Source organism: Rattus norvegicus, chromosome 3 (assembly GCF_036323735.1).
Source record: "Rattus norvegicus strain BN/NHsdMcwi chromosome 3, GRCr8, whole genome shotgun sequence".
NCBI classification, from domain to species: Eukaryota; Metazoa; Chordata; class Mammalia; order Rodentia; family Muridae; genus Rattus; species Rattus norvegicus.
Genome location: NC_086021.1, coordinates 34655796 through 34681667, shown reverse-complemented (window position 1 = coordinate 34681667; position 25872 = coordinate 34655796). Strand labels below are relative to the sequence as shown.

The window sequence follows — 25872 nt, the reverse complement described above, 5'->3', positions numbered from 1 at the left end:
TCCTGGAACTCGCTATGCAGACCAAGCTTGTCTCAAAACGTAAAGCCACATGCCAGCACACCTGTGTCCTCCACTCTGATGAGCCACAACCAGGGCACTAAGGAATCCCCTAGATGCTGAGGAGATACTGCATGAGCCTAGTACAGGCACCTGTCTGCTCATTCTATCCTCTTCCCATTGGAGGGCCTGTGGACAGTGTGACTACCCCTAGTTTACACACAGGAAAGTGAGGTCTGAGGGCCACTGCTGCTGTGAGGAAGGCCAGGCCCCAGCCAAGACTCCACATGGGTGTAGCGGGCAGACACAAGCAGAGTTCATGAAGACAGAACCACCTGGCCCGGAGTCCTCCAGTTTGATGTTTTCTCTTGTCTCTCTTCATGGCTGCCAAAATAGCCATTCTGGGGACTATCTCTGGAGCCTGAACTTGAAGTAATAGCCACTGGGGATAGGTATTGGGGCCAGAGTTCAGCTTGGGCCCACCCCTGGAATGTGAGGCTCCTTTACCTGGAGGCAAGCCCATAGGTTAGGTCCAGCAACACCACAGGACTGGCAGGTCCCCTGTGGGAGAGTGGTAGGAGAGAAGGGTGTAAGTGGCCTAGGGAGGGAAGCACAGGGCATCCTCTCCTGTCAGCCGCAACTCACTAACCCCAAAGGCCTTGGCTTCAGAGGCCTTTTCTGTACTGCATCTGAGTGGGTTTTTAAATAGCATGTCTGTAAAGGTATTTCAGATCACCCCAGCTAAACCTTAAAAGGACTAGCAAGCAGACCACTCCCATTGAGCCCCACCTTCCCTCAGAGGCTTATTAAACACACTGGCCTTATTCTGGAAATCTCTGGGTATCCAGAGAGAGGCTGAAGACAGACTCAGCTGATCCTCACACTCAGATTCCCTACTTCCTGCTCATTTGAAGAAAAACTTTCTAGGCTGCTCACTTCCTTTGTTTTATTTTGAGACAGGGACTCACTATGTAGCCGGGGCTGGCCTGAAACTCGCTCTGTAGATCAGGCTGACCTGGAACTCCTAAAGATCTACCTGTCTCTGCTTCCCAAGAGCTGACAGCCTAGGGCCTTGCTTTCCCTCCAGCATGGAGTTACATCCTCAGTCCTTGGACTTTTTACAGAATTTCAACTCAGCAATCAGAAGACAACAGTGGCTATGTGTGACTTAGGGAGGAAGCTCATCTTCCCCTGCAGATGCCCCAAGCAACGCAGGGTCTACATCTGTACACATGGAAGGCTAGGGTGTGGCTAGGCAGCACTGCACTTGCCCAGAGTGCAGAAAAAAAAAAAAAAAAAACAAACCAAGAACCACCTCTGTGCGCTCTTCGCTGCCTTAGGAAGGCTGTGTACCCAGCCAGTGGAAATGGATGGAGCCATTAGTGGCCCTCAGGGGGTTTTCTCTAAACTGATTAATGGTAGCAGGACCCAATGTCTGGAAGAAAGCTTCAGAGCAGGTGCCAGCAGGGCCATTACATAGAGAAGGCTCTGCAGAGCTGGGGGCAGGGCGATACTGCCCTGCCTCATAAAGGTCCCCGAGCACATGACAGCCCTAGGCTGGGCGCTAGTACCTGAGGACTGTTCCTCTACCTTAGATTTAAGCAGCAAGTCCTCTTTGGTCACCTCCCCTATGGAGTCCAGGTGAGGGCAGATGTCTCTGGCGTCCCCCATTCTGGCCAGCCTCCCCTGTAAGGAACAGAGCAATCCTAAGTTAACAGCAGCCCGTTTTGATGAGACCACAGGGGATGAGAGGTTCCTGGCATGGCATGGTTGGCTTGGTCTGAGGGTCCACAAGGGTAAAGGGTGTCAGAGCTGGACTCGGCTCAGCAGACAATGTACTGGACCATGCTAGGTGTGAGGCTTAGACTCGCTGGTGGAGAGACATTGGAGTCCTGCCCATCCCTCAGGAACTCCAAACCACTTTTCCAGATGTGGGCGGGAGGTGGGATTCAGGTGTTTTTTTTTGTTGTTGTTGTTGTTGTTGTTGTTGTTGTTGTTGTTGTTGTTTTTCCAGAGCTGAGAACCAAACCCAGGGCCTTGCTAGACAAGCGCTCTACCACTGAGCTAAATCCCCAACCCCCTGGGATTCAGGTGTTTTAGAAAGAGGTCAACTCCACCAAGTGGACAGGCAGAGGTATGGTTGACTCTCCATGCTGCCTTCTCTGGTCAGGGAGTCTGAGGGTCCTGAAGCCACAGTCTCAGAAGAATCATAACTATAGGTCGCATACCAAAGTGCACTGCCTTCAGGAACCTCTGTGGACAATGACTGAAGTGGCTGAGCACTGACAGACTACTTGTCCAGGAAGCAGGGTGAAAGAGGTCACCAAAGTGTCACCAGCAGGGGATCTGGGTGACAGACAGATGTCAAAGGATAGAAAAAACTTTGCTGCTTCAGTTTAAGTGACACTCATGAGAAAAGCAAACTGGGATATTCTACAAGTCCTAGTGCAGAGTAGCGAAGTCCCTCCACATCTGACAGATGTGATGTTCTTCTGTTTATTCTTTTTCCTAAATTATTTTCATCCCAAATACTGTCTCCCCTCTCAACCTCCAGTCCTTTGTTTCTTTGTGTTTAAATCAGAAAAGGAAAGAGCCAGGGCTGGAGAGATGGCTCAGAGGTTAAGAGCACTGACTGCTTCCAGAGGTCCTGAGTTCAATTCCCAGCAACCACAGTGGCTCACAACCATCTGTAATGAGGTCTGATGCCCTCTTCTGGTGTGTCTGAAGACAGCTACAGTGTACTTATATACATAAAATAAATACATTTAAAGAAAAAAAGGAGAGAAAAAGGGAAATCATATGGGAAAAACCAATGCTTTCCTGAAGGAGGGGTTGCACGGTGACCACCCAGGCTATGATCTGGTCACTTGGCACATGTGCTACACTGGGCAGGCTGGGAAGGGAACACAGGACATTCTAGCACATGTTTGCAAAATTCTGGGAATCTGGTTATTTTAAAAGGAGATGCCAGGTCTGTGTAATCCAGCACTTGGGAAGCAGGAGGATCATCAGGAGTTAAAGGGGCTGGAGAAATGACTCAGCAGTTAAGAGCACTGGCTGCTTGCTGGGCAAGAGTAGTGCACGCCTTAAATCCCAGCACTGGAGGAAGAGGCAGCGGATCTCTGAGTTCCAGGACAGCCAGGGCTACACAGAGAAACCCTGTGCCGAAAAACCAACAAAATAAAACAGAGGCCAGTAAATCTCTATGATCACTACGACTGGAGGCCAGCCTGGGCTACAGAGTGAGTTCTAGGGCCAGCCAGGGCTACACAGAGAAACAGTGTCTCAAAAGAAAGGGAGGGAAATAAAGAAGGAAGGAAGGAAGGAGGGGGAGGGAGAAAGAAACAATTAAAAATAAATAACAGAAAGCCCACAGAATACCGCCTCACTCAGTATTCCACCATTTCAGCAGACTCGGTTTGGGAAGCTGACACTGACTCTGGCTCAGCCCGCTGCCAGAAAAGGTTCAGATCAACCAAAGACGCACGTGGAGCTAAGAGCAACCTCGTGGACAGCCAGATACCCTGGGTGAAGCTCCCACGCACGGGCTCAGCCAGGCACCATGCCGAACAGCTCAGTAAAAGCCCTTCCTTCCTGTCACCTCAGCTGCTGTGATGGTGACAGCAGCACAGAGCAAGAGAGGGTTCTTCTGTGTCAAGTCTTGCCAACAGCCATCTCAGAGTGAGGGCCGAAAGGCAGGCCACAGGCGTCAGGCCTCACTCCCTTGCTCACTTTGAGTTTCTCTCCTTGCACCGCGTGGGTCCCCAGGTGGGAACTCGGGTGACTTGGCCCGCAGAGCCACTGTGCTGGCCCTGGCTCTCTGATTCATAGAAAAAGCGAACAAAGGCAAAGCTTCGCTGTGAACTCCACCCCGCCACCTTTTATTCAGTGGGTTCCGGGGCCCCTGAGGCTTCACCCTCTTCCGTCTCAAATGGCAAATGCCCAGCACAAGAGTCACATGTCATTAGCAAAAGCAGCTGTAAGTATAATCCGGTGGCCTTCTGGAGAGCCTGCTACTCCCCCCTACCCCACCTCCCGGCAGCACTTGAGGGGTGCATCTTAGAGGAGGAGGTGGGCCTACCTGACTCAGCAGCACACAGAGGAGGCCGATGTGTACATTTTCTGTGGACAGTGACCGGCTGACAAGGGGCTCGGCAGTAAAGCCTCCGACAAGGCACCTGGGGGTAAACAGAACATTTTGTACAGAATCTACTTCAAAAATTGCTCAGATGAAACCATCCCCATGCCTCCTAGGGGAAGTCATGCATAACGGGCTATCTGACAATTCCACAGGCTTTGCGTTCCTCATGCACAGCGACACCCTGCTTCTAGGAAAGGTATTGAACTGGCAGATGGCCTTCTGGACAAGAACACTTGACATCTCTGTGCTTGCCACCGAGTCCCGCGGATCACCTTTTAAGCCTTTCCAAAACCCTGAGCTGCTCAGAGCACCAAGTCTTCAGCCACCAGGGGCTACAACACTACAAGTTGACTGACTGAGTTGCCTCTTCCCTCCCTAGGGTGGACCACAGTCTCCCAGATGCGGGCAGTTCAAAGAGGGAGGGGCAGTTAGAAGGTAACTTTTAAAATGGCCACATGACAACAACAGGGTTCAAAGTTCTAAATTCCAAACCTAACTTGAAGTCAGGTTTTGTTCCTCAGTCGGGAGGCCAAGTGCCTGCTGGCACTGGCCCAGGGTTATTTTGGGCAGGGGTGGGGTTTAGAGCTCTTGTCACAGTACCACCATTCCAGAGGGATGACATGAGGTTTGGGGAGCCTGGTTATGATTCTGGCGATCAGAACTGAAGGGCAATGACAGTTTTTTTTGTCATACAAAGTCTCACTATGTAGCCTAGGTTGACCTAGAATTCACTGTACAGACCAAGCTGGTTTCAAACTCACCTCCTGCCCCAGGCCCCATAGGAGAATAAAAGCCCAGTGGCTAAGAAGCCTCAGAAGCTACTCTAGAAGAGACAGGAGAGGCTTCATTGAGTTTGTCCATGGCCGAGCACCTGGCTGCTTGCCTGGTGGTCAGCTTCATCAACACACAGGTCAGCATGGAACCGGGCTTAGTCATCGGGCAAACTGTCCAACAGAGCCGACATGAGGAGCTTGGCCTTTCCTGGCCACATCGGGCTGCTTCGTTCACAGATCCTGCAACCCCACTGCATCTGTTGCTAGCACCTGTTGGTCGTTACTATGGCATCTGGTATGGAGGATGGGCATGCGGTCCACAGCCGCACACGAGGAAGTTTAAATGAGAGTCACCCCACAAGTGATGGCGCACGCCTATCACCTCAGCACTCGGGTTACTAAGGCAGGAGGATTTTGAGTTTCAGGTCTGTCTGAGCTATAGAGAAGAGCAAAAGAAAAAAAAAAAAAACAACCAAAAACCCAGCCGAGAGGGCAAGAGTTATGGCTCAGCTGGCACAGGATACACATGCTTGCCTGGCATGCCTGAAGCCCTGGGTTTGAGTCCCAACACTGTGTAAAACTGGGCATAGCGGCACATGCTTTAATCCCAGCATTTGGGAAGTAGAGGCTGGTAGATTCTTTGTGACTTCAACGGCAGCCTGGTCTACATTGCAAATTCCAGGCCAGCCGGATTAATATCGAAATCCTGCCTCAAAAATAGACAGACAGGCAGACAGACAGACAGAGGCTAGGGATATGTCTTAGCCATTAAGAACCCTTGCTGCTTTTCCAAAAATCCTGAGTTCAGTTCCAACACTCACAACAGTGGCTCTCAGCCACCTATCACTCCAGCTCCAGAGGAATGCTACATCTACCTAAGAGTGTCCAAACATACACACAGATGTATGCAAACATGCATGCATGAATGCACACACACACACATACTTGCACACATGGGTGTGCATACATACGCACGCACACACAAAAAGCCAGGAGTAGCGGCATATGTCTTTAATCCTTGAGGTTTGGGAAGAGGGGAGAGGCAGGTAAAACTCTGAGTTTGAGACCAGTTTGATCTACAAAAATGGATTCTGGTTAGTCAGGATAAACAGTGAAACCTTTTCTCCAAACAAACAAACAAAAATAATAAATAAAAATAAATCTTTAAAAAATAAAAAAAGCACGCTTTTTTCCTCTCTTCTCTTGCTCCTTATTCTTCCCCTTAGTTCCTTCTCTCCCCGTTCCCCTCCCCCTCCCCTCCACATGCTCATGGTCAGCCTTTACTCCCCTTCTCTTCTACTCTTCTTCTCTCATTAAACCTTTCCACATGGAAAAAAAATTTTTAAATTAAAAATTAAAAAGAGAATAAGAAAAACAGCCTAGTGGTGGTGGTAGTGGCCCCCGCCTTGAATCGCAGCACTCGAGAGGCAGAAGCAGGTACGGCTCTGAGTTCCGGGCCAATCCGGAACTCAGATATATAAGAGGTCCAAGAGAGCCAGCCTTACACAGAGAAACCTGTCTCAAAAAAACCAAATCAAACCAAAGAAATCAACCAACCAACTGAACAAACAATCAAAACCCAGAGAAGTTGGGCATGGTGACAACTTTTAATCCCCAAACAAAAACTAAAACCCGAACATAGAGAAGGGGAGAGAAAAGGGAGGGAGGAGGGAGAGGTAGCCAGCCCTCTTCTCTTAAAAGGTGAGCAAAACATCACTGAACAATTAGAAATCTAGCATATGGTGGACAGATTAGATAGTCTTTTTAAGAACTTACCTGGGGGGGTTGGGGATTTAGCTCAATGGTAGAGCGCTTGCCTACCAAGCGCAAGGCCCTGGGTTCAGTCCCCAGCTCCAAAAAAAAAGAAAAAAAAAAAAAACTTACCTGGGGTGGGGGTAAGGGTGCACGTGTGCTTGTGTGTGTGGAAGCCAGAGGCCCACCTTGGATGTCACATCTATGGAGCTATTTGCTTTGTTTCCTGAATTAGTTTTTCTCACAGAGCCTGAAGCTCATTGATGAAGCTGGCTGGTGAGGAATCTCCCCTTCTCCAGTGCCAGGATTGTAGGCATATACCACACACCCACATCTTCTGGAGTTCTGAGGACTAAGCTCGGTCCTCACACTTGCTGGACAAGCATTGTCCTGACTGAGCTCCTCCCCGGCAGTGGCAACAGCTCTATTATCCGGCAGCACCATTCCTAAGCACCCTAGAACGTGTGGGCATTTGAAGGCAAGGACTTGGGAAAGATAAACAAAAATTGGGCCTCTGTGGTGGGTCAATGGGACATAAATCTCTGAGACTGGAGCACAAAGAAGCAGTGGAAACATCAGCAAAGCCACATGAGCACAAGGTGAAGGTGCCCCCCTCTGAAACCACCTTCACCTCGAGTTCTGAGCTCCAGAACTTGAGCGCCTTACTTCCGGTTGTTTCAGCAGGCCCACCTGTTGCACAGTGTCACAGTGGCCTTGGAGGATGGTCACTGTAAAGGTTTTGCAGGAGAAAACCCATGCTCTGCCTGTGTATGATGACATCCTCTCTCTGGCGCTTTGATTGCTTGAGATACTTGGGCATAAAGGGGACAGAATGTCTGTGCTTACTTTTCCATGAGTCAGCAGCAGTGACAGTAGGAAATACAGATATGGGAAATGAAGTAAAGAGGCCAATAATCAGCGAAGGGAGGAGAACGAGGGCTCATCTCCATCAAAGTACAGGATGCTGGGTACAGACAGGCCCCTTGAAGAGCAGCATGGCCCATTGTGAAGCTGCTCTCAGGGACTCACCAGTCCACAACCCCACGTCTAGAGCTGTAGAGTAAGGACGGAGGCAAAGCCCACCTCTCCTGCCCAGTGAGACCTGAGTTAAGATGTAGCACCTGCAAGGACAGCTGGCAGGCAACCCCGGAGCCCCACCCTCAGGGCCAGCTGGGGGCGGGGCCTTGGAGGGCCAGCCGCGACTGCGCATTCACTTGAAGGCCTGGCAGCCCCAGGTGCCTGTTACTCATCACTTTCCCCAGAGCTTCTGGTAATATTCCTCCGCCTCCCAGGGAGTCGCTGGTCCCTTGGGATCTGAAAGTGGCCCGGCCGAACCTCCATCCACAGGTTACCCCAGCCATCACTCAGACCTTGCACTAGCCAACCATAGCCCCTTCCCAGAACGCCACGCCCCTTGCAGACACATGCACCTTCCTTTTCTCACTTTTCCCCCAAATTCCAGATTCCGTCTACCTCCTGGTCTTACTTCCCTTTGACTCTTAAGCCGTGTGGCATCCCTATCCCCTTCTGACACCTCTAGATCTTCCTGTCCACCAGGGACCCGACCTTGGTAGTTCTGCTAATAATTCCAAATCTGGAGCTCTCCTAAGGGTGACCCTTGGAGGACCCTCAAAACTGCCCTGGGAAGCCAGGATGCAACCCATCTATCACCAAAGGTGGGGGAAGGGTCCGAGTCACAGAGCCAGGACCACAGAGCCACAACCAAACCCAGGGGACCTTCCTTGCAGCCAGTGAGTGCTCTAAACGAACTGTGGCTCCAAAATCCCAAATGGGCCAACCAGTAGGACACAGGGCCAATCTTCACCTCCTAGCTCCAGCAAGGCCCTGTTTTGTTTTTTAAGGAAAAGGGTTCTAGGTTTGGGAAGAGCCCCAAACCTAAACGCACTTTCCTTTCCAGTGACTCAGAGAAGCTCCTGGCACACGGTAGTCCGGGCCCCTGGTCTGAACCTTAAGCAGTGTGGAGCAGTGAACTGCTCTGTTGCAGATGCCTCAAAAGAGGCTTGGAAGATAAAGCTTCCCTTAGAGCTAGGAGATAGGCCTGGCTGACCTGGCGACTTTCTATGTAGACCAAGATGGCCTCAAACTCAGAGGTCTGCCTGTCTGCCTTTGCTCAGACTCCCAAGTCCTGGGATTAACAGCATGATCACCACATCTGTTTGTTTGCTTGTTTGGTTTTTTTTTTTAAATAACCCTTTGATGCCCAGGCTGTTCTAAAATTCCCTAGGCAGCTAAGTATGAAGCTGAACTTCTGACCCTCCGAAGGGTTGGGATTTTGGCATGAAACAGTACGCCCCGTTTATGCAATGCTGGAGATGGATTCCAGAGTGCCCCACACAGGCTAGGCAAGAACTCTAACCCAGCCACATCCCCAGTCCTTTAAACAAGCATTTTTCCTTATTCACTTATTTGTTTTTTTGAAGACAGGGTCTCTCTGGGTAGCCTTAGCTGGCCTGGAACTCACTGCCTCTGCCTCCCGAGTGCTGGGATTAAAGGCAAGTGACACCATTGCCCAGGTCTAACAAGCCTTTTAGAATGTTTACCATGGTCTGGCCATCCTAGATGCGACTGCTCCCTGAACATCAGCCCAGCTCCCCAGGAGGTCAGCACTCATCCCACTTCCCATAACAGACTAAAATCTGAGCTCATCTTTGAACTAGAAAAGGAAACCCCTCACTTTCCTGAAGGCTCCTTCCAGAGCACTCTCGTGTCTAAGAGCACTGCTCAGAGTGGCTGCAGTCTCTGTACCCAACACCTAGGTCAAATTTCCAGCTGCCACATTCCAAGCAATACTTGGGTCAAACGAGAATCAACTCCAACTGCCACAGCCCAGGGAGTTGGTATCACCCAGCATTCTGGCTTCAAGGATGGGAGATGTCCCTTCTCTGTGTCTTCAAAAGAGGTCTGTCTCCAAATGCTCTTGACTTTCTGATTCTTTCCATGGAGATACCAGAGTGGCCCAGTACCCTCGTGGTTAAGGGGTAAGGCATGGCTAGGCAGGGAAATTAAGAACCACTTCCGAGCCTGTGAAAATTGTACACCCAAATCCCTGGGTTCACACAGCAGATCCTAAGGATTCTCTTTTTCCCCCGCTAACAGAGACATGGTGTTGAGTGACTGCCATCTACATCTGAAGATGGCTGAACCAATCTCCAGTGTGGTCAAGACTTTGATACTTAACGCCTCTTTGATTAAAGCCAAAAAGCTGTTTCAATACATCCTGAGTTTTCTCTTTGTCCCAGTCTCAGAGGAATGTGACAACTTCAGGAAACAGCAACAAACAAAAACCCTGCCATGCCAAGGCATGGCAGACATGCCCTCCCTGCTTTAGAATAGTCTTTTAGAAAGTCTCCATCAGCCCCTCCCCCAGCCCATAAACTGGAACACCAGCTGCAGCAATAGCAGCAGCAAAGACCCACAGAGGCCGGCTGTCTCTGAAGCAAACTCTGCAGCTGTGAAAGCTCTGTCTCCAGCCCAGCTTCACCTCTCAGCTGGGTAACTTGAAGCATGGCTTACTTCTCTTACGCCTTGGTAGCCTCGTTTTTTTGAAAGAGAGACCCAACTGCATCTACTTTGTGGGATTAGATGGGAGGCTTCTAGAAGAGACTGCTTACCCCAGTGCCTGCCACAGAGTTAAGTGTCGTAAGAAGCGCTTTGCTCCAGAGGAAACTAGTAATTACGGAGTCCCTAAAAGTCCCATGTGAGCCATTAGGCACACACTTATCCATCTTATAAGTGTTTATAGATACCTTTAAAAACTACCCTCACAATATTGGGGGGTGTAAGGTGCGTATGGCAGAGCGACAATCCTCCTGGCAAAAGGAGTCATCCCAAGCTCTCGAAGGGCAGTCTCGGCCTCTGAACGTCAGTGGTACCCCTTCTAGGGACGAATGGCTGCAGGCCAACCTAGTATGGACAGTCGGCACCGGGACTGATATTCAACCCCGGCAAGGCGGTCAGCTTTTGTGAGTGAGGAATAAATGCGCATATCTGAGACTCGGAGCCCGAGAGGCCTCGCGCTGGCCTTCCTAGCGACGTGCGGCCTGCTCAAAAGCTAGGGCCGTGGTGGTTCGGGGCGGGCACAGGATGCGGTGATGGAAGGGTAGGCGGCGGGGACCTCTCACCAGGTCCCGGCCGCCCCGCAAAGCTAGACCACCCCTGCTCCAGCGGTGGCACGATAATCCCTGCTCTAGCGGCCCAGCCCCCGGCAGCAGGCAGCAGCCGTCAGAAACTCACCTGCCGTCGCAACCGCGCCGCCTGTCAGTCAAGCGCGCCCACCGCGGCGATGCGCATAGTCTTGTGGCAAAGCCTGCCGCGCCCCGCCTCCTCACCGTCAGAAGTCCAATCGGGAGAGCCTATGCCAGGGACGGGGGCGGTGTCACAGGTCACGGCCTACTAGAGGGCGGTACCAAGCACGCCGGAGGCGTGGCCGTGCGAGTGGTGAGTGCCCAAGCATGCCGGGAGTAGGGGGAGTGGCCGTGCTGCTAGGGTGTCGCCTTGTAGTTCTAAGGCTGTCCTGCTGGCGAAGAGCTTGGTCACTCGATGGGGGCGTGGCCGAGGGTGTGGCCACACGGCGGTACTTGCTCTTTTCCGAGTTCCGAGCGGGCGGCTTCCCTGCTGAGGTTTGGGGTGTGGCCTGGCAAGCCGGAGGCGGGTCTGATTCCAGCTGGCGCTCTGACGACATTTCTGCGCGCCGGAAGAGAGAGAGGTTCCTTGTACCTCGCGTCTGGTAACGCAGCGCCGAGGGTCTTGTTCCGCTATGCGGATCACCGGGAAGACATTCCGTCGGCGCCGCGCTGACTCGGAGTCGGAGGAGGATGAACAAGAATCAGAGGAGGTTCGGTACGTGTTGGGTAGGGTCTTCACAGGCCAGGAAGAGGGAGACAGGCTGACCCCATTTACTGGGAGCCAAGGTTGTTGTCTTTCAGAGGCTCCTAGGGATAACAGCCACGTTTCCCGGGCAGCGCGGCTGGGAGAGGTGCCCCGGGGTAGCATGAGTCTGACTGCCGATGACCCACCGTGTCAGAGACTCGGCAGAGAGATACGTCCTCAGAACGGAGTTTGGCATTTGAGTTTCGCAGACGGTCTCTCAACCTGTGCATCACTTTATCTTTCCCCAGGCTAAAACTGGAAGAAACGCGAGAGGTGCAGAACTTGCGGAAGAGGCCAAATGGGGTGAGGTGGGTGCCACGGGGGTGGTGGCGGCGTCATTAATGACAAAGAAATATTTCCAGCTAGAGTCACAGTCGAAAACCTCTCCTTTGACATAGTCCCTTCTCTTGACATACACTTCCACTGATCGTAGAGGGGATTAAGGTGGTGTTGTTGTTGTTGTTGTTGTTGTTGTTGTTGTTGTTGTAGATTTATTTATTATAGATAAGTAGCCGACAGAATCTTACACTGTGATTTCCAGAATATCAAATGGCTTGGCAGGAGTGTGCGACAGCTGCCTCCTTGCCTCTCAACCCCACTCCCATTCACAGCATGTGGGGCACTGACTTTTTCTTTGGCCTTTATAACTACTTTCCCACTTTTTTTCTCAATAGTGCCCATCCATCAGTGTTCCAGCCTGCAAACCTGATTGTCCCAGTTTGCTTCCTACAACTGTGACCATGACCAAAACCAACTTGTACCCCTCCTGATCATACTCAGCTATTGGGGGAATCATGGAGGGACTGAGGCAGAGACCTGGGGGAACACTGCTTACTGGCTTGTTCATATGCAGCTGTCTTATACAGCACAGGAGCACCTGCCCAGGGGGAGGGGCACTGCTCACAGTGTCCTTCCCACGTCAGTCAGGGAAAAGAAGACCACAGGCTTGCCTACATGACATTGATGGAGGCATTGTCTCAATTGAAGTTTCTTCTTCCCAGATGATTCCAGCTTAACTCAGATTGACAAAAAAGCTAGCCAGCACACTGATTTCCTCCTTGTCTTTGTGTTGTTTCTCTTCCTATGGTTTGGTTTCTTTTGCACAGTGCGGCTGCCCTGCTGGTGGGAGAGAAGGTTCAAGAGGAGACTACTCTGGTGGTGAGTGTTGGCTCCTCTCTGTGGCTGCTTTTCTTAAGGTATAACCGTGGTACCAGAGATAGCTCAGAGTGCTTGTTATGTAAGCATAAGTGTCCATGTTTGGATCCCTGGTATCCTATTAAAACCTAGGCATGGGGGCTGGGGATTTAGCTCAGTGGTAGAGCGCTTACCTAGGAAGCGCAAGGCCCTGGGTTCGGTCCCCAGCTCCGAAAAAAAGAACCAAAAAAAAAAAAAAAAAAAAAAAAACCTAGGCATGGTGGCACATATCTGTAATCTGAGCACTGGGGAGGCCAAGACAGAATAATGTAGCTGGAAAGGGAAGCTAAGAGACCCTGTCTTGCAGTATAAGTCCAAGGGTTGGGGGAATGGCTCTGTGGCAAAAGTGCTAAAGTTCTTGTTGAGTCGGGCTCACTCATAGCACCTTCATAAAAGCTATACATGAGAGCTTACATCTGTATCCCTACACGGGGTCGGTGGAGTATTTCTAGAGCTGGCTGGCCAGCCAGTCCACCCAAATCAACAGTAGCTCCTTGTCTCTGAAAGCAGAGTGACTGGGGCAGATGCCTGAGTTTGGCCTCTTGCCTCCACGACCACACAAAATACGTACACAGTTGCATATACATACAGAGAAGTCAAAAAACCATGGCAAAAGATTGATGAGAACACACAGTGTTAACCTCTGGCCTGCACATGTGTGCACATACGTGTGCATGTGCACCAGCACACTTGCAGATGATCACACTAACTGAACTACTGCTGTTCTAGATGCATCCTCTAAGGTGTGTGCTTTCTGCAGGATGATCCTTTCCAAATGGCGACAGGTGGCATGGTGGACATGAAGAAACTGAAGGAGCGTGGCAAAGACAAGTAAGTAGAGGAAGTAGGGTACAGACGCCATCTCCTGGGCCTGAATGCGCAGGGACTGGGAGGGACACCTTGCACAGAGCTTAGCACAAGCATGCCAAGGGTACAAACAACCCCCACAAGGGGCTCAGAGCCAAGGGAGAAGAGTTCTTTTGTAAAAGGGCCTTTACTGTATGTACTCACATATGATTGATAGATAGATAGATAGATAGATAGATAGATAGATAGATAGATAGATCGATCTTTTCTTTAAAAGCATGCACTCATCCCCCAAAGTCTCAGCCAATGTTGCCTTCTTGATCACATATGTGTGTAGCAGTTTTTCTCTTTATATACCATCCCAGGTCGTATGTTTTCATGTGTGTTCATTATTTCAAACATGGGGAGAACATAGTTAGAAAATAATACACTGAAAACCCAGTACCCCAGAGATGGAAACAGAAGGATTAGATGTTCAAGGTCAGCCTGGGCTTTACTAGACCCTCTCTGAATAAAATAAACATTATAAGTGTACTTAAGAAACTAGGGCATAGTGAGTAAAGCAGGGGACCCGAGGTGAGATCCCTCATTCTCACATAAAAGCCAAGAGTGGCAGCATGTGTCTGTAACTGCAGCATCAGATGAATGTGAATCGGATGGCAGTGAATCCTGAGGACTTGGTGGCCTAGACATCTAGCCAGAATAATGAACTCTGGGTTACTAAGAGACATCTCAAGAGACAATGGGGAGAAGGTTGGGGATTTAGCTCAGTGGTAGAGCGCTTACCTAGGAAGCGCAAGGCCCTGGGTTCGGTCCCCAGCTCCGAAAAAAAAAAAGAACCAAAAAAAAAAAAAAAAAAAAAAGAGACAATGGGGAGACTCTAGAAAGGAGGGCACCCTGACACAACCTTTGCACACCCAGGAACTTAACTACTATAAAAGTTTGCAAAAGAAAGCATGCATTTGGTCTGGAGAGATGGCTCAGCAGTTAAGAGCACTGACTGCTCTTCCAGAGGTCCTGAGTTGTAACTTGGCGTCAATGACCATGACCTGCTCCCTACTCTCAGGGTCAGTGAAGAGGAGGATCTGCACCTGGGGACATCTTTTTCTGCAGAGACCAACCGGAGGGATGAGGATGCAGACATGTAGGTACCCGTGAGTCCAGTTGTCTGTAAGTACTGTAACTCAGCCCCAGCCAGACATTCAGACATGTCTGGTCACAGGTGGCCTCTCTCATGTTTTCTTGGCTGTGTCCTCCCTACTTTTCAGGTTTGGGATCTGTAAAAGGTTTCAAAGGTGGTTTTCTGTTTGCATTGATAATTCCTGCCCTCTCTCCTACTTATATCCTCAGCCCTTGCCTTTCTTGATTAGTGATATTTCCTTAAAACACAAGGATTAGTATCATGGATTTATCAATCTTTTTCATCAAGGCCTTTAAAACATGGTACCAGAGTATCCTTACCAGAGTATCCCTTTCTTGAACCTTTCCCAACTAGGAATTCTTCCTCACTTTTCCTTTGTCTTGGTAAATCTGAGTTCACTTTGAGAAGGGGGTGAGGGGAGAGGGAGAAAAACATAATGCCATTTTTCCATATTCAAAGAACCTTTGATATGGTCACTCCAGGAGATCTAGTATCATAATCTCCAATGTACATTGGTGTTTCGAGTTGAAATTTTCAGAACTCAAATGCCTGTAGTTCTACACTAAGGAGACTAAGTTAGGAAGATCTCACATTTGTGATCAACTAGGTGAGACAATTGTGAGACTGTCTCAAGAACTCCCAGATATTTTTATTCTTAGTTTTTCCATGAACTGATAATATTTTCACTGAAGGCAGGTTGTTGACACGCATATTTAATCTCAACACTTGATAGCCACTGGCAGTTGTCTGTGAGTTTGAGACAAGCCTGGTCTACATGAGGAGAAGCTATCTCTGAATTTCCCCCACATTTGTAAAATGGCTAGCATTTTAGAACAATGACCAGTTCTCTTAACTCCTGCCAGCCCTCCTCCTAGTTTCTGGCCCAGCCCCTTCAAATGGTTCTCCCAACCGTTCTTCCCTCAGTTCTCAGTCGCTTAAACAGTCCCTTCCCCAGTTTTCCTAACTCAGCTCAGCTTCTATCTCAACTGTCTCCTCAGAATATCTTCTTCACCAGCTGCCTTCTCTTCTCACTTGCCAGCCCCATCCCCAGCCAGCCTTTTTATATCTTGTTTTGTTCCCAGAAATCCAAGAGGGAGCCAACACTGAAGGTCATAGGGTCTAGCAGTTCTAACACCTAAGAATTCTTAAAGGGGGCTAAAGAGATGGCTCAGTGGTTAAGAGCACTGGCTGCTCTTCCCGAGATCCTGAGTTCAATTCCCAGCAACCACATGGTGGCTCACAACCATCTGTAATAGGATCTGATGCCCTCTTCTGGTGTGTCTGACAGCTACAGTGACAGTGTACTCACATACTTAAAATAAATTCAGTCTTTAAAAAAAAGGAATTCTTAAAGGGACAGTTGACCGGCAACTGGGCATCCTTTAAAGGGGTGAGGCAGGTGCACAAGATAACACACATCGATTGGTGAAATGGGTCAGTGGGTAAAGATGTCTTTTGCCAGCCTCCAGGACTCACACAGTAGAGGGATAGAAGCAACTCCTCTGACTTCACATGTGTTGCGGTACACATGTTCTCACATATTCATAGATGACATAAAATTAAGTGTAAAACGTTTTCATTAAAAATGCTGATTAGCAGTTGCCTTGTTATGGCCATGCTGGCCCCTTAAGCCTGTATACCCCCTCACAGGATGAAGTACATTGAGACGGAGCTGAAGAAGAGGAAGGGGATTGTGGAGCAAGAGGAACAGAAGGCCAAGCCCAAGAATGCTGAGGACTGCCTCTATGAGCTGCCAGAGAATATCCGAGTCTCCTCTGCCAAGAAAACTGAGGAGATGCTGTCCAACCAGATGCTGAGTGGCATCCCTGAGGTGGACCTGGGCATAGAGTAAGTCTCCCAACCCTGGCTGTGCCCCCATGCCTGGGAAGGGCTGACGCTTTTCCAGTTCGTGGTTACACAGACAAGGCACAGAGCTCTTGCCCTAGCATTCCTCACACCCTGGGTTATGGGACATGGCTCAGCAAAATGCTTGTCATGCAAGCACGAGGACTTCAGTTTGACCCCCAGCACCCGTGCCAGAAATGGCAGGTGTATCAGGGCACGTGGGCAGCTGGAGATCAGAGAGCCTCTGGGCTCGTTGTTCAGCCAGCCTAGCCGATTAGTGAGCCTCGAAGAAATCCGCCGTGTGGCTCCTGAGGAACTACACTGAGGTTGTCCTCTGGCCTGCACGTGCACGCAGAAGCACACACATGCTCACAAAAGTTATGGAAATCCTGCTTGGTATCCATGGAAACCTATAGATATGCCCTCTCAGACAAGTTGTCTCCAGGGTTTTCTTGTCACTTGTGGTCCCTGTGGCTGAAGAGACTTAAGGGCATAAGTGTCTCCTTAGCCTCCACAGCCTCTCATTTCTAATGAGATCTCCTGCTCCCCTGTGTAAGAGGCTGGCCCACCCTCCTCTCTGAGGCCTAGAGGGAAACAGAGAGAGACCAGCAGCAGCCTTGCTGAAAGGGAAGTGTTAGGAGTCTTGTGGGTTCTGGTCTCTTTCCAGCCTGGCAAGAACCTTTGCACTTAAGCAGCCTGCTTCGTTTTCATGGGGGAATGATCTCTCTCTCTCTCTCTCTCTCTCTCTCTCTCTCTCTCTCTTTCTAATTTACTTTTATTTATTTATGTGCATTGGTGCCTGTATGAGGGTATCATCTTAGAGTTACAGACAGTTGTGAGCTGCCATGTGGTTGCTGGGAATTGAAGCTTGATCCTCTGGAAAAGCAGTCAGTGCTCTTAACCGTTGGGCTATCTCACTACCTAACCTCTCCAACCACATGAGGCATGGTTTCTTGTATGTGTGCATTTCTGGGGATTTGAACCAGGGCCTCTCACAGGCTAGGTAAGTTGCTCTGCTACTGAGCTGCATGCCCAACTATAGATTTCCTTCTTAGTTTTGGTTTGTTTTTGCTTTTCAAGACTGGGTTTCTCTGTGTGTACCCTGGCTGTACTGGAACTCACTCTGTAGACCAGGCTGGCCTCTACTCAGAGATCCACCTGCCTCCTCCTCCTTAGTGCAGGGATTGAAGGCGTGTGTTGCCGGGCACCAGTGTTTCCTCTTTATCATGAGAACACACTTGTCCATGAGTGCTCCACAGTGATGATCACAGGATCAGGACAGGCAGGGTGTCTCACACAGTGCTAGCTGACCCTGGGAGGCCAAGGTAAGGGAGAGTGGCATTTGCATTCCAGACCAACAGGGACTGAGGAGAAACCTTGGCTTAAAAACAAAGTGGGCTGGGGATTTAGCTCAATGGTAGAGCGCTTGCCTAGCAAGCGCAAGGCCCTGGGTTCAGTCCCCAGCTCCGGGGAAAAAAAAAAAAAAAAAAAAAAGATCCTGAAAAACAAAGTGGAAGGCTGGAGAGATGGCTCAGTGGTTAAGAGCACTCTCCTCTTCCAGAGGTCCTGAGTTCAATTCCCAGGACCCTCATGGTGGCTTATGACAATCTGTAATGGGATCTGATGCCCTCTTCTGGCATGCAGATATGTATGTATGCAGAGCACTCATACATACATAAATAAATAACAAAATAATTTTTAAAAAAAAGAGTCTGGCTATGATGGCACACACCTTAAATCCCTGCACTAGGGAGGAGGAGGCAGGAGGATCTCTGAGTAGAGGCCAGCCTGGTCTACAGAGTCAGTTTAGCCAGGGCTACACAGAAAAACCCTGTCTGAGAAAACCAAAAGGAAAGGAGGAAAGGCATGAAGTAGGCTGGTACACTGTAGAGTGCTGTGCTTGGGACAAGCTTCTCCTGGTGCACTGGGACTGGCCAGCCTCACCAGTCAGTTCCAGAGATGTGATGGCCTTGTATGAGGTGTGGCTCTCTCTCTTCACATAGCGCTAAAATAAAAAACATCATTTCCACGGAGGATGCCAAGGCCCGGCTGCTGGCAGAGCAGCAGAACAAGAAGAAGGACAGCGAGACATCTTTTGTGCCCACCAACATGGCTGTGAACTATGTGCAGCACAACCGCTGTGAGTGCCCTATCTGTCCTTCCCAGGAGCCCCCAGGAGCCCTGACTCCTGCCTCACACACAGTCCATGTTCTTCCTCTGTTCAGTTTATCATGAGGAGCTTAATGCACCCATCCGAAGAAACAAAGAAGAACCCAAAGCCCGGCCCTTACGAGTGGGTGACACAGAGAAGCCAGAGCCCGAGCGTGAGTACAGCTCTGGACAGTACTCAGGTGGCCCTGGGAGGCAGAATCATGCAGGGCAGGGCAGGGCAAGGCAGGGCTCAGGCCCTGGCAACCAAGGCATCCGACCTAGAACCCTGCTAAGGACATTTCCGTTTCCAAACTGTGGTTCCTCCTTGATAAAATTAAAAGTGTAGAGGCAGCTGGTTGGTTGCTCTGAGGCCCCGAAGCTGGAAGCTGGTAGAGACTGAGTTTGAAAGTTTTGGTAAAGGTGACTCCAGCCAAGTTCTCTCTTGAACAGTAATATCTGCTAGTTCCACCATGACAGGCAACTTCTATTCTCCTCAGGGTCCCCTCCCAACCGCAAGCGTCCTGCTAATGAGAAGGCCACAGACGACTACCACTATGAGAAGTTCAAGAAGATGAACAGGCGCTACTAAGGCAGCGGTAGGGGCTGGATTAACAATTCACGTACACGTGTACACACACACACACACACACACACACACACACACACACACACGTTCTCTTGCATAGAACCTGCTTATTAGCTCTTGAAGTTGCCCATCAGACAGTGCTTCTGCTCAGCTGCTGGATTTCCGTTTTGGTTTTGGTCGGAGACTGTGGCTCCCATGTATCCTAGGCCTTGAACTCCCTCCTCCCTCCTACTGGGGTTTTAGAGGCCCCACACTCCTGGCTGGCATTTTAAGCACTAACTTTGTAACTTTTGAAAGAAAACAATGTGTCTATGTCTATATTGTTTCCTACCTGGAGCAAACTATCCTTAAGAATATTATTAAATAATTTGTAAATATGTTGCCTTTGTCCTAATGTCTGTCCAGGCGCAGGAAGAACTAGCTATGTTCACTGTGGATCAATACTGTTAATGTAGGGGTGGGGAGAGTGTTAAGACTCATTATTTTATGTATATGGGTATATCACCTTCATGTATGTCTATAGCATGTATGCATGCAGTGCCCATAGAGGCCAGAAGAGGGTGTTAGCTATCTTGGAACTGAAATTATAGACCCCATGTGTGTGCCAGGTCCTCTGAGAGAGCAGCTGCCTGTGCTCCTAATGGCTGAGCCATCCAGCCTGTTTGTGTTGTATTTTAGGATTATATACATAGTCATAGCTTATTTAAAATGGAGTTGAAAAATATATCCGTCCTTGCTGGGTGTGGGGACTCACATCTTTAATCACAACACTTGGGAGGCAGAGGCAGATCTCTGAGTTTGAGGTCAGCCTGATCTACAGAGAAAGTACCAGGATAGCCAGGAAAGACCCTGTATCAAAAGGAAGGGAGATGGGTTGGGGATTTAGCTCAGTGGTAGAGCGCTTGCCTAGGAAGCGCAAGGCCCTGGGTTTGGTCCCCAGCTCCGAAAAAAAGAACCAAAAAAAAAAAAAAGAAAGGGAGGGAGGGAGGAAGGAAGGAAGGAAGGAAGGAAAAGGGAAGGGAGGAAGGACAAGACAAGACAAAACACATCTGACCTGTTTAGAGAGTACATTTCACAGCAGAAAAATGGAGGGTGGGTTGGAGACACTGTCATTCCCTGACTTTTATAGAACTGTGAAGTTCTTTTGATGAAGTAGGAAGAGCAAAGGCAGGCGGATCTGAGTTTGGGGCCAGCCTAATCTACAGAGCAAATTCCAGGACAACCAGGGCTGCACAGAGAAACCCTGTATTGAAAAATCAAAAGGAACAGCTTAGGGTGGTGTTAATCCCAGCACACAGAAAGCAGAGGTGGAAGACCTGTGAGATCCAGACAGTCTAGGGCTACATAGTGCGAGCCTGCCTCAGGAGTCAGGTGGGTCAGGAGAACTTAACTAGTAACTACAGATGGGGCCAAGCTGGAGCGTGTAGTTCCTGCCACCGGCTTTAAGCTCCTGGTGGACTGCACTACAAGCCCCATCCAGGTTCTCCCAGATCCAAGGCTGAAAGACACAGGCACTCATGTGAATGCATATGTGCGCGCACGCGTGCACATGCACACAGGCTTACTTTTGATATGTTTTAGCTCAATGCTATTGCGCCCTTCTTTTTACTCACAGTGCAGCATCCTAACTCTGCCCTCAGCATTATTTGCTCAGTTACCTTAGTCTAGCTCAGCACCCTAATGCCCTTGGCTTTGCTGTGTTCTTAGTCTCTTGCCTGCTACCCAGGCCCAGTCGCAGAAGCGGCTATCGGAACCGTAGAGCGGGAGACATGGTTTTCCAGATGGTGTTACAGGCTAAAATGTAAACATAATTTAGGGATAGAATTATAACTCTTAAGTTAAAAATGATGGTAGAATACTTTACCTAATTGACAAATATGATAGACTTGATGTTAACTATATATCATACTTTGTAATTTACATGATTATTATGGTTTTGTTCAATTTATGTCTGAGAAGAATTTTTTGTTTTTTATTGGACAGAAAGGACAAGATGTAGGGGGTGGTTCTGATACTCTGATCAGGAGTGAACGCTAAAGGTTCTGTTCCTCGGGTTGGGGATTTAGCTCAGTGGTAGAGCGCTTGCCTAGCAAGCGCAAGGCCCTGGGTTCGGTCCCCAGCTACGGGGGAAAACAACAACAACAACAACAACAACAACAACAACAACAACAACAACAACAAAAAGGTTCTGTTCCTCAATTGGTTCTTGATTGATCAATAAAGATGCTAGCGGCCAATGGCTGGATGGAAGAGGCGGGACTTCCAGGTCCGTCCCCTTCCCCCACCCCCCCCATCCCCCAAGGCAGGCTAGCAGATGCAGGAGTGAAGAAAAAGATTCACCCTGTTTCAGAGGGAAAAAGAGCCACCAGCCATGTGAGATCTAGGGTGGAGTGGCTACTGGTCCTGGGGAGGCAGGCGGGAGATTAGAAAGGCAACTAAGCTGAGGGCAGATTTAGAGTGCTGAGCTGGGAGTGAAAAGAAGGGCTCTATAGCTAAGGAAGGCCCGGCCATTGAGCTAAGCATATAAAAAATAAGCTAGTGTGAGTGTATCTGTGTGTGTGTGTGTCTGTGTCTTTGTGTGTGTGTGAATGTGTATGGTGTGTGTGGTGTGTATGTGTGTCTGTGTGTGTGTGTGTGTGTCTATGTGTGTCTTTTATCCTCAGATCTGGGGGAACCTGGGTGGGGCTGGTAGCATGGTCTTCCCAAGCTTTCCTGCTAGCCGTGTGTTTCCTTCAGCTATAGATGGTTAAGCCAATAGATAGTCTTTCTCAGCTGGCCAGCAGCTACACTGAGTGTTCAGGACCTAAGTACAGGCCTGAGCCTTTCTCAGTGTGAACTTATAAGCACAAAAACCATGTTCTGGGTTCACACTTAAATTAACACGAACAGTTAACCAGAAGTGGGGCTACAAAAGGCAAAAGCAAGGTTAAAACAGTAGAGACTCCTAGAACTGCAGGTTTGGATGGATTAGGTCTTTGTTTTCATTTTGGTGAGTGGTGCTGAGTTTTGTATCCTGAATGGTACTTATGTTGTTGTAAAATGTAAAAAATAAAAAAGCTGTCTTTTATCTCACTTGGTTCAGCACCACAATGCCCCACACTCAATTACACTTAAATCTACACATGAAAGAACACACTACACAATAACTTTGGCCCAATTGGTAAGATATAATTGCCCACCTAAACATACAAAGCCCAGTACCATCCATCCCTTAGGAACATTTGTAACGACCTGTAAAGGTGCAGCGTGGAATCTTAAGTCACCCGCCATATTGTCCTGCCCCGGCCTCTCTCCCTGTCCCCTCTGTCTCTTCTTCCTTTCTGTTCCAGTCTCCTCCTCTTCCTTCAAAGTCTTCTCCCGCCCATCCTTCCTTCTCGTCCAATGACAGGCCTCCTTCTGTCCTGTTCCTGCCTCCCCTGTGACATCATCCCACACACTTCATCATGGAGTCACTTGCGCTAAGGCGTGTGTGTGCGTGTGTGTGTGTGTGTGTGTGTGTGTGTGTGTGTGTGTGTGTGTGCGCTTGGGGGGTGGTCTGCTACACTTCCGCTAGCAGGCAGGATTTTCCGATCCCACAGTTCACTGTGTCAGAGGAGCACGTGGGGCCTGGATGTGTGGCTCCCTGAGCAGGGTGCTTGCTTGCCTGTCCATCCTAGGTTCAGCTCCCATCACCACAGAGAACAAACAGGGTTTAAAAAATAAAAAGGGCCTGGCATGGTGTCCTACACATTTAATCCTAGTCCACCAGAGGCAAGTTCAGGTGGATCTGCACGAGTTAGAGGCCAGCCTGGTCTACAGAGCTAGTTCCAGGGTGGGCGGGGCTCTACAGAGAAGCCCTATTGTGGGGTGTGGGGAAGGCAAGGAGAGGTAAATCTAGCATTCAGAATTCCAGTAAGTATTCTTTTTTTTTTTTTTTTCCTCCTTTTTGGGCTTAAGTGGTCTAGCTGAGTGTGTCCTTGAACTTCTGATCCTACATTTGCCTTGAGTGCTGGGATTACAGTCAAGTGACTTGATGCCTGGCACTGGTGATTTCTGTAGATACATTGTGCTCAGCAAGGTAGTGTGTAACTCCCCCCGCCTAAGTGTGGGCCTTGCACACTGACTTTCCAAAGACTCCGGTAAGATGAGAGAGGATCCAGAGGGAACATCACAGCAAGGGAACATGTAGATTTCTTGTGCCGATCCGTTTTTGTCAACTTGACACAAACAGACATACCTGGGAAGAGGAAAGCTCAACTGAGAAAATTCCCTGCATCAGATTAGCCTGTGGGGCTTTTTCTTAATTATTGATTGATGTGGGCGGGTCCATTCTGCTGTGGGCAGTGCCACTCTAGGCACGTCGACAGGAAGAAAGGAAGCTGAGGGACTGGAGAGATGGCTTAGTGGTTGGGAGCACTGACTGCTCTTCCAGAGGACCTGGGTTCGGTTCCCAGCACCCACATGGTGGCTCACACCTGTTTGTAAGTACAGATGTAGATCTGACTCCCTCACACAGACACGAATGTACACAAAACACCACTGCTCAGAAAAGTGGCTGAACCAGTCAGTGAACCGCATTCTTCCATGGGCTCTTCTTCAGGCTGGGCCCCCAGGCTTCTATGTCGAGCCTGTCTGCCTTGACTACCCATAATGATGAACTGTATCCCATGAGATAAATAAACCCTTTCCTCCCATAAGGGGCTTTTGCTCATAGGGTTTATCACTGTAACTGGAAGCAAATTAGGACCATCTCAGCAGGCAAAGTTTAGAATCAGCAATCAAACCACGCCGACAGTGTGGCCGTGGGTAGGCTATGATGGAAATAGCACTTCACATTGGCAACCCCTTTCCAGAACCCTAGTCTAACGGTGAGAAATGTCAAATTCCCATAGAAGGACACCTGCGAAGATTTTCAGGACAAGGGTATATATAGCTCAATGGTACAGCTACACGCAAAGGGCCCAAGGTTCAATCCCCAGGAATGGCAACAACAAAAGGCCAGGCCTATGTCCCAGAACTAGGGAGATTGAGGCAGGAGGATCAAAAGTTCGTAACCAGCCTGTACTATGTAGCAAGTTGAAAAAGTCTTGAAGATTTTAGCTTAAAACAAAGAGGTTGCAGAGATGGCTAGCAGGTTGAGAGTACAGTTCTTGAACATGACCTAGAGCCTAGCTCCCATCCCCCCACCCCCATCCCAAAGAAATCTTAAAATGAAGTCAAACAAGAAACAGAAGGTCTGAGGCATATCTCCATGGAGCATTTGCCTACAATGCATGAGGCCCTGGGTTTCATTCTCAGAACTCCCCTTCCCCAAGTGTCTAGTACTTCTCAAAACTCTCAAAGTCATTTTAAAAAGCACCCAAGAGAAGCTGAGGAGTTAGCACTGTGGAGAGCTTAACGTGTTCCCTTTTAGTGGTAATTTACAAATGTTGCAGCTTTCTCTTAACCCAACTAGCTCCCAAATAATTGAGACAGAATTATTTAACAGCTTTAAAGTACAATAACTGAGCAGTATTCATTTATTTTAATCCTCTAAACTAATCTAACTACTTGATAGCCCTGAGATACTTGAATTTTATTGCTTTCTCTGCTCTAGCTGTTCTTTTATGATTATGATGTTGCCTGGACTCCCCCACCTCATAGCTAAATTCTCACTTCCTCCCTTTCTCCTGCTCTGTCATTGGCTGATCAGCCCTTTATTGACCAATCATGGAATAATTGGGGAGCGATGTTTACACAACATTGATGACAGGAGATTCTCAAAATAAGGATTGCAACCAGGTCCGAGGGCACCGGGCACCGTAGTCAGCATTTGAATAATACAAGGATCATCCTTTTTTTTTGTTTGTTTGTTTTTGTTTTGGTTCTTTTTTTCGGAGCTGGGGACCGAACCCAGGGCCTTGCGCTTCCTAGGCAAGCGCTCTACCACTGAGCTAAATCCCCAACCCCTACAAGGATCATCCTTACACACTGCTCAGTACCACCATAGTAGTGAGGAAACTCAGCTACAGTTTCCTAAGCAAGAAACTGGGTGAACTATGGGCTTTATTTAATAATTCTGGTCATGGATTCTTTTTTTTAAAGATTTATTTATTTTCCCAGCTCCGAAAAAAAGAACCAAAAAAAAAAAAAAAGATTTATTTATTTTATGTATGAGGACACTGTAGCCATCATACATACCAGAAGAGGGCATCGGATCCCATTACAGATGGTTGTGAGCCACCACATGGTTGCTGGGAATTGAACTCAGGACTGCTGGAAGAGTAGTCAGTGCTTTTAACTGTTGAACCGTCTCTCCAGCCCTAGTCGTGGATTTTTAACAAGTATAATATACAGATAATATACAGACGCCTTTTTTTTTTTTTTTTTTGAGATTCAGTCTCACTGTTGAGTCCCAGCTGCTCCTAGAATTCCACAGGGTGGCCTCCAATTCAGACATCGAAGACATCCTGCTGCCTCTACCTCCCAGAGTGTTGGAAGGTGCACACCACCCACCACACCTGGACCAAATGTCAGATTTTAATAATAGGGAAACAAGTTGGGGACCCACTATATTATACTCACATTTTAAAAATTATTGGGGTTGGGGATTTAGCTCAGTGGTAGAGCGCTTGCC

General features: G+C 48.9%; 2 protein-coding genes across 10 annotated transcripts in view; one reads left to right on the top strand and one right to left on the bottom strand.

Annotated features, from left to right (window-relative positions):
• The window catches only part of Usp20 (ubiquitin specific peptidase 20), a 33544-nt gene extending 22489 nt beyond the window's left edge, over nt 1-11055 (bottom strand). The window contains exons 1-4 of one of the 8 annotated variants that reach the window (NM_001107827.3): nt 10918-10983; nt 4079-4175; nt 1588-1683; nt 505-558 (exon numbers count right to left, since the gene is read on the bottom strand). In NM_001107827.3, coding sequence (NP_001101297.1) covers nt 505-558; nt 1588-1668 — 135 coding nt within the window. In that variant the 5' untranslated portion in view covers nt 1669-1683; nt 4079-4175; nt 10918-10983. The other 7 variants (XM_039105245.2, XM_063283962.1, XM_006233916.5 and 4 more) reach the window with 7 other exon arrangements.
• Nucleotides 11056-11385: 330 nt separating this feature from the next.
• Nucleotides 11386-19657, top strand: C3h9orf78 (similar to human chromosome 9 open reading frame 78). 2 transcript variants are annotated; one of them, NM_001399581.1, is made up of 9 exons: nt 11386-11523; nt 11802-11861; nt 12660-12711; nt 13508-13578; nt 14621-14698; nt 16346-16543; nt 18544-18680; nt 18766-18864; nt 19189-19657. In NM_001399581.1, the coding sequence occupies exons 1-9, from the start codon at nt 11441-11443 to the stop codon at nt 19278-19280; spliced, it is 870 nt and encodes a 289-aa protein (NP_001386510.1). In that variant the 5' UTR covers nt 11386-11440; the 3' UTR covers nt 19281-19657. The 2 variants fall into 2 exon arrangements, with proteins under 2 accessions (NP_001386510.1, XP_063140031.1); XM_063283961.1 differs by having other exon boundaries at nt 11389-11523; nt 18766-19654.
• Nucleotides 19658-25872: the final 6215 nt, after the last annotated feature.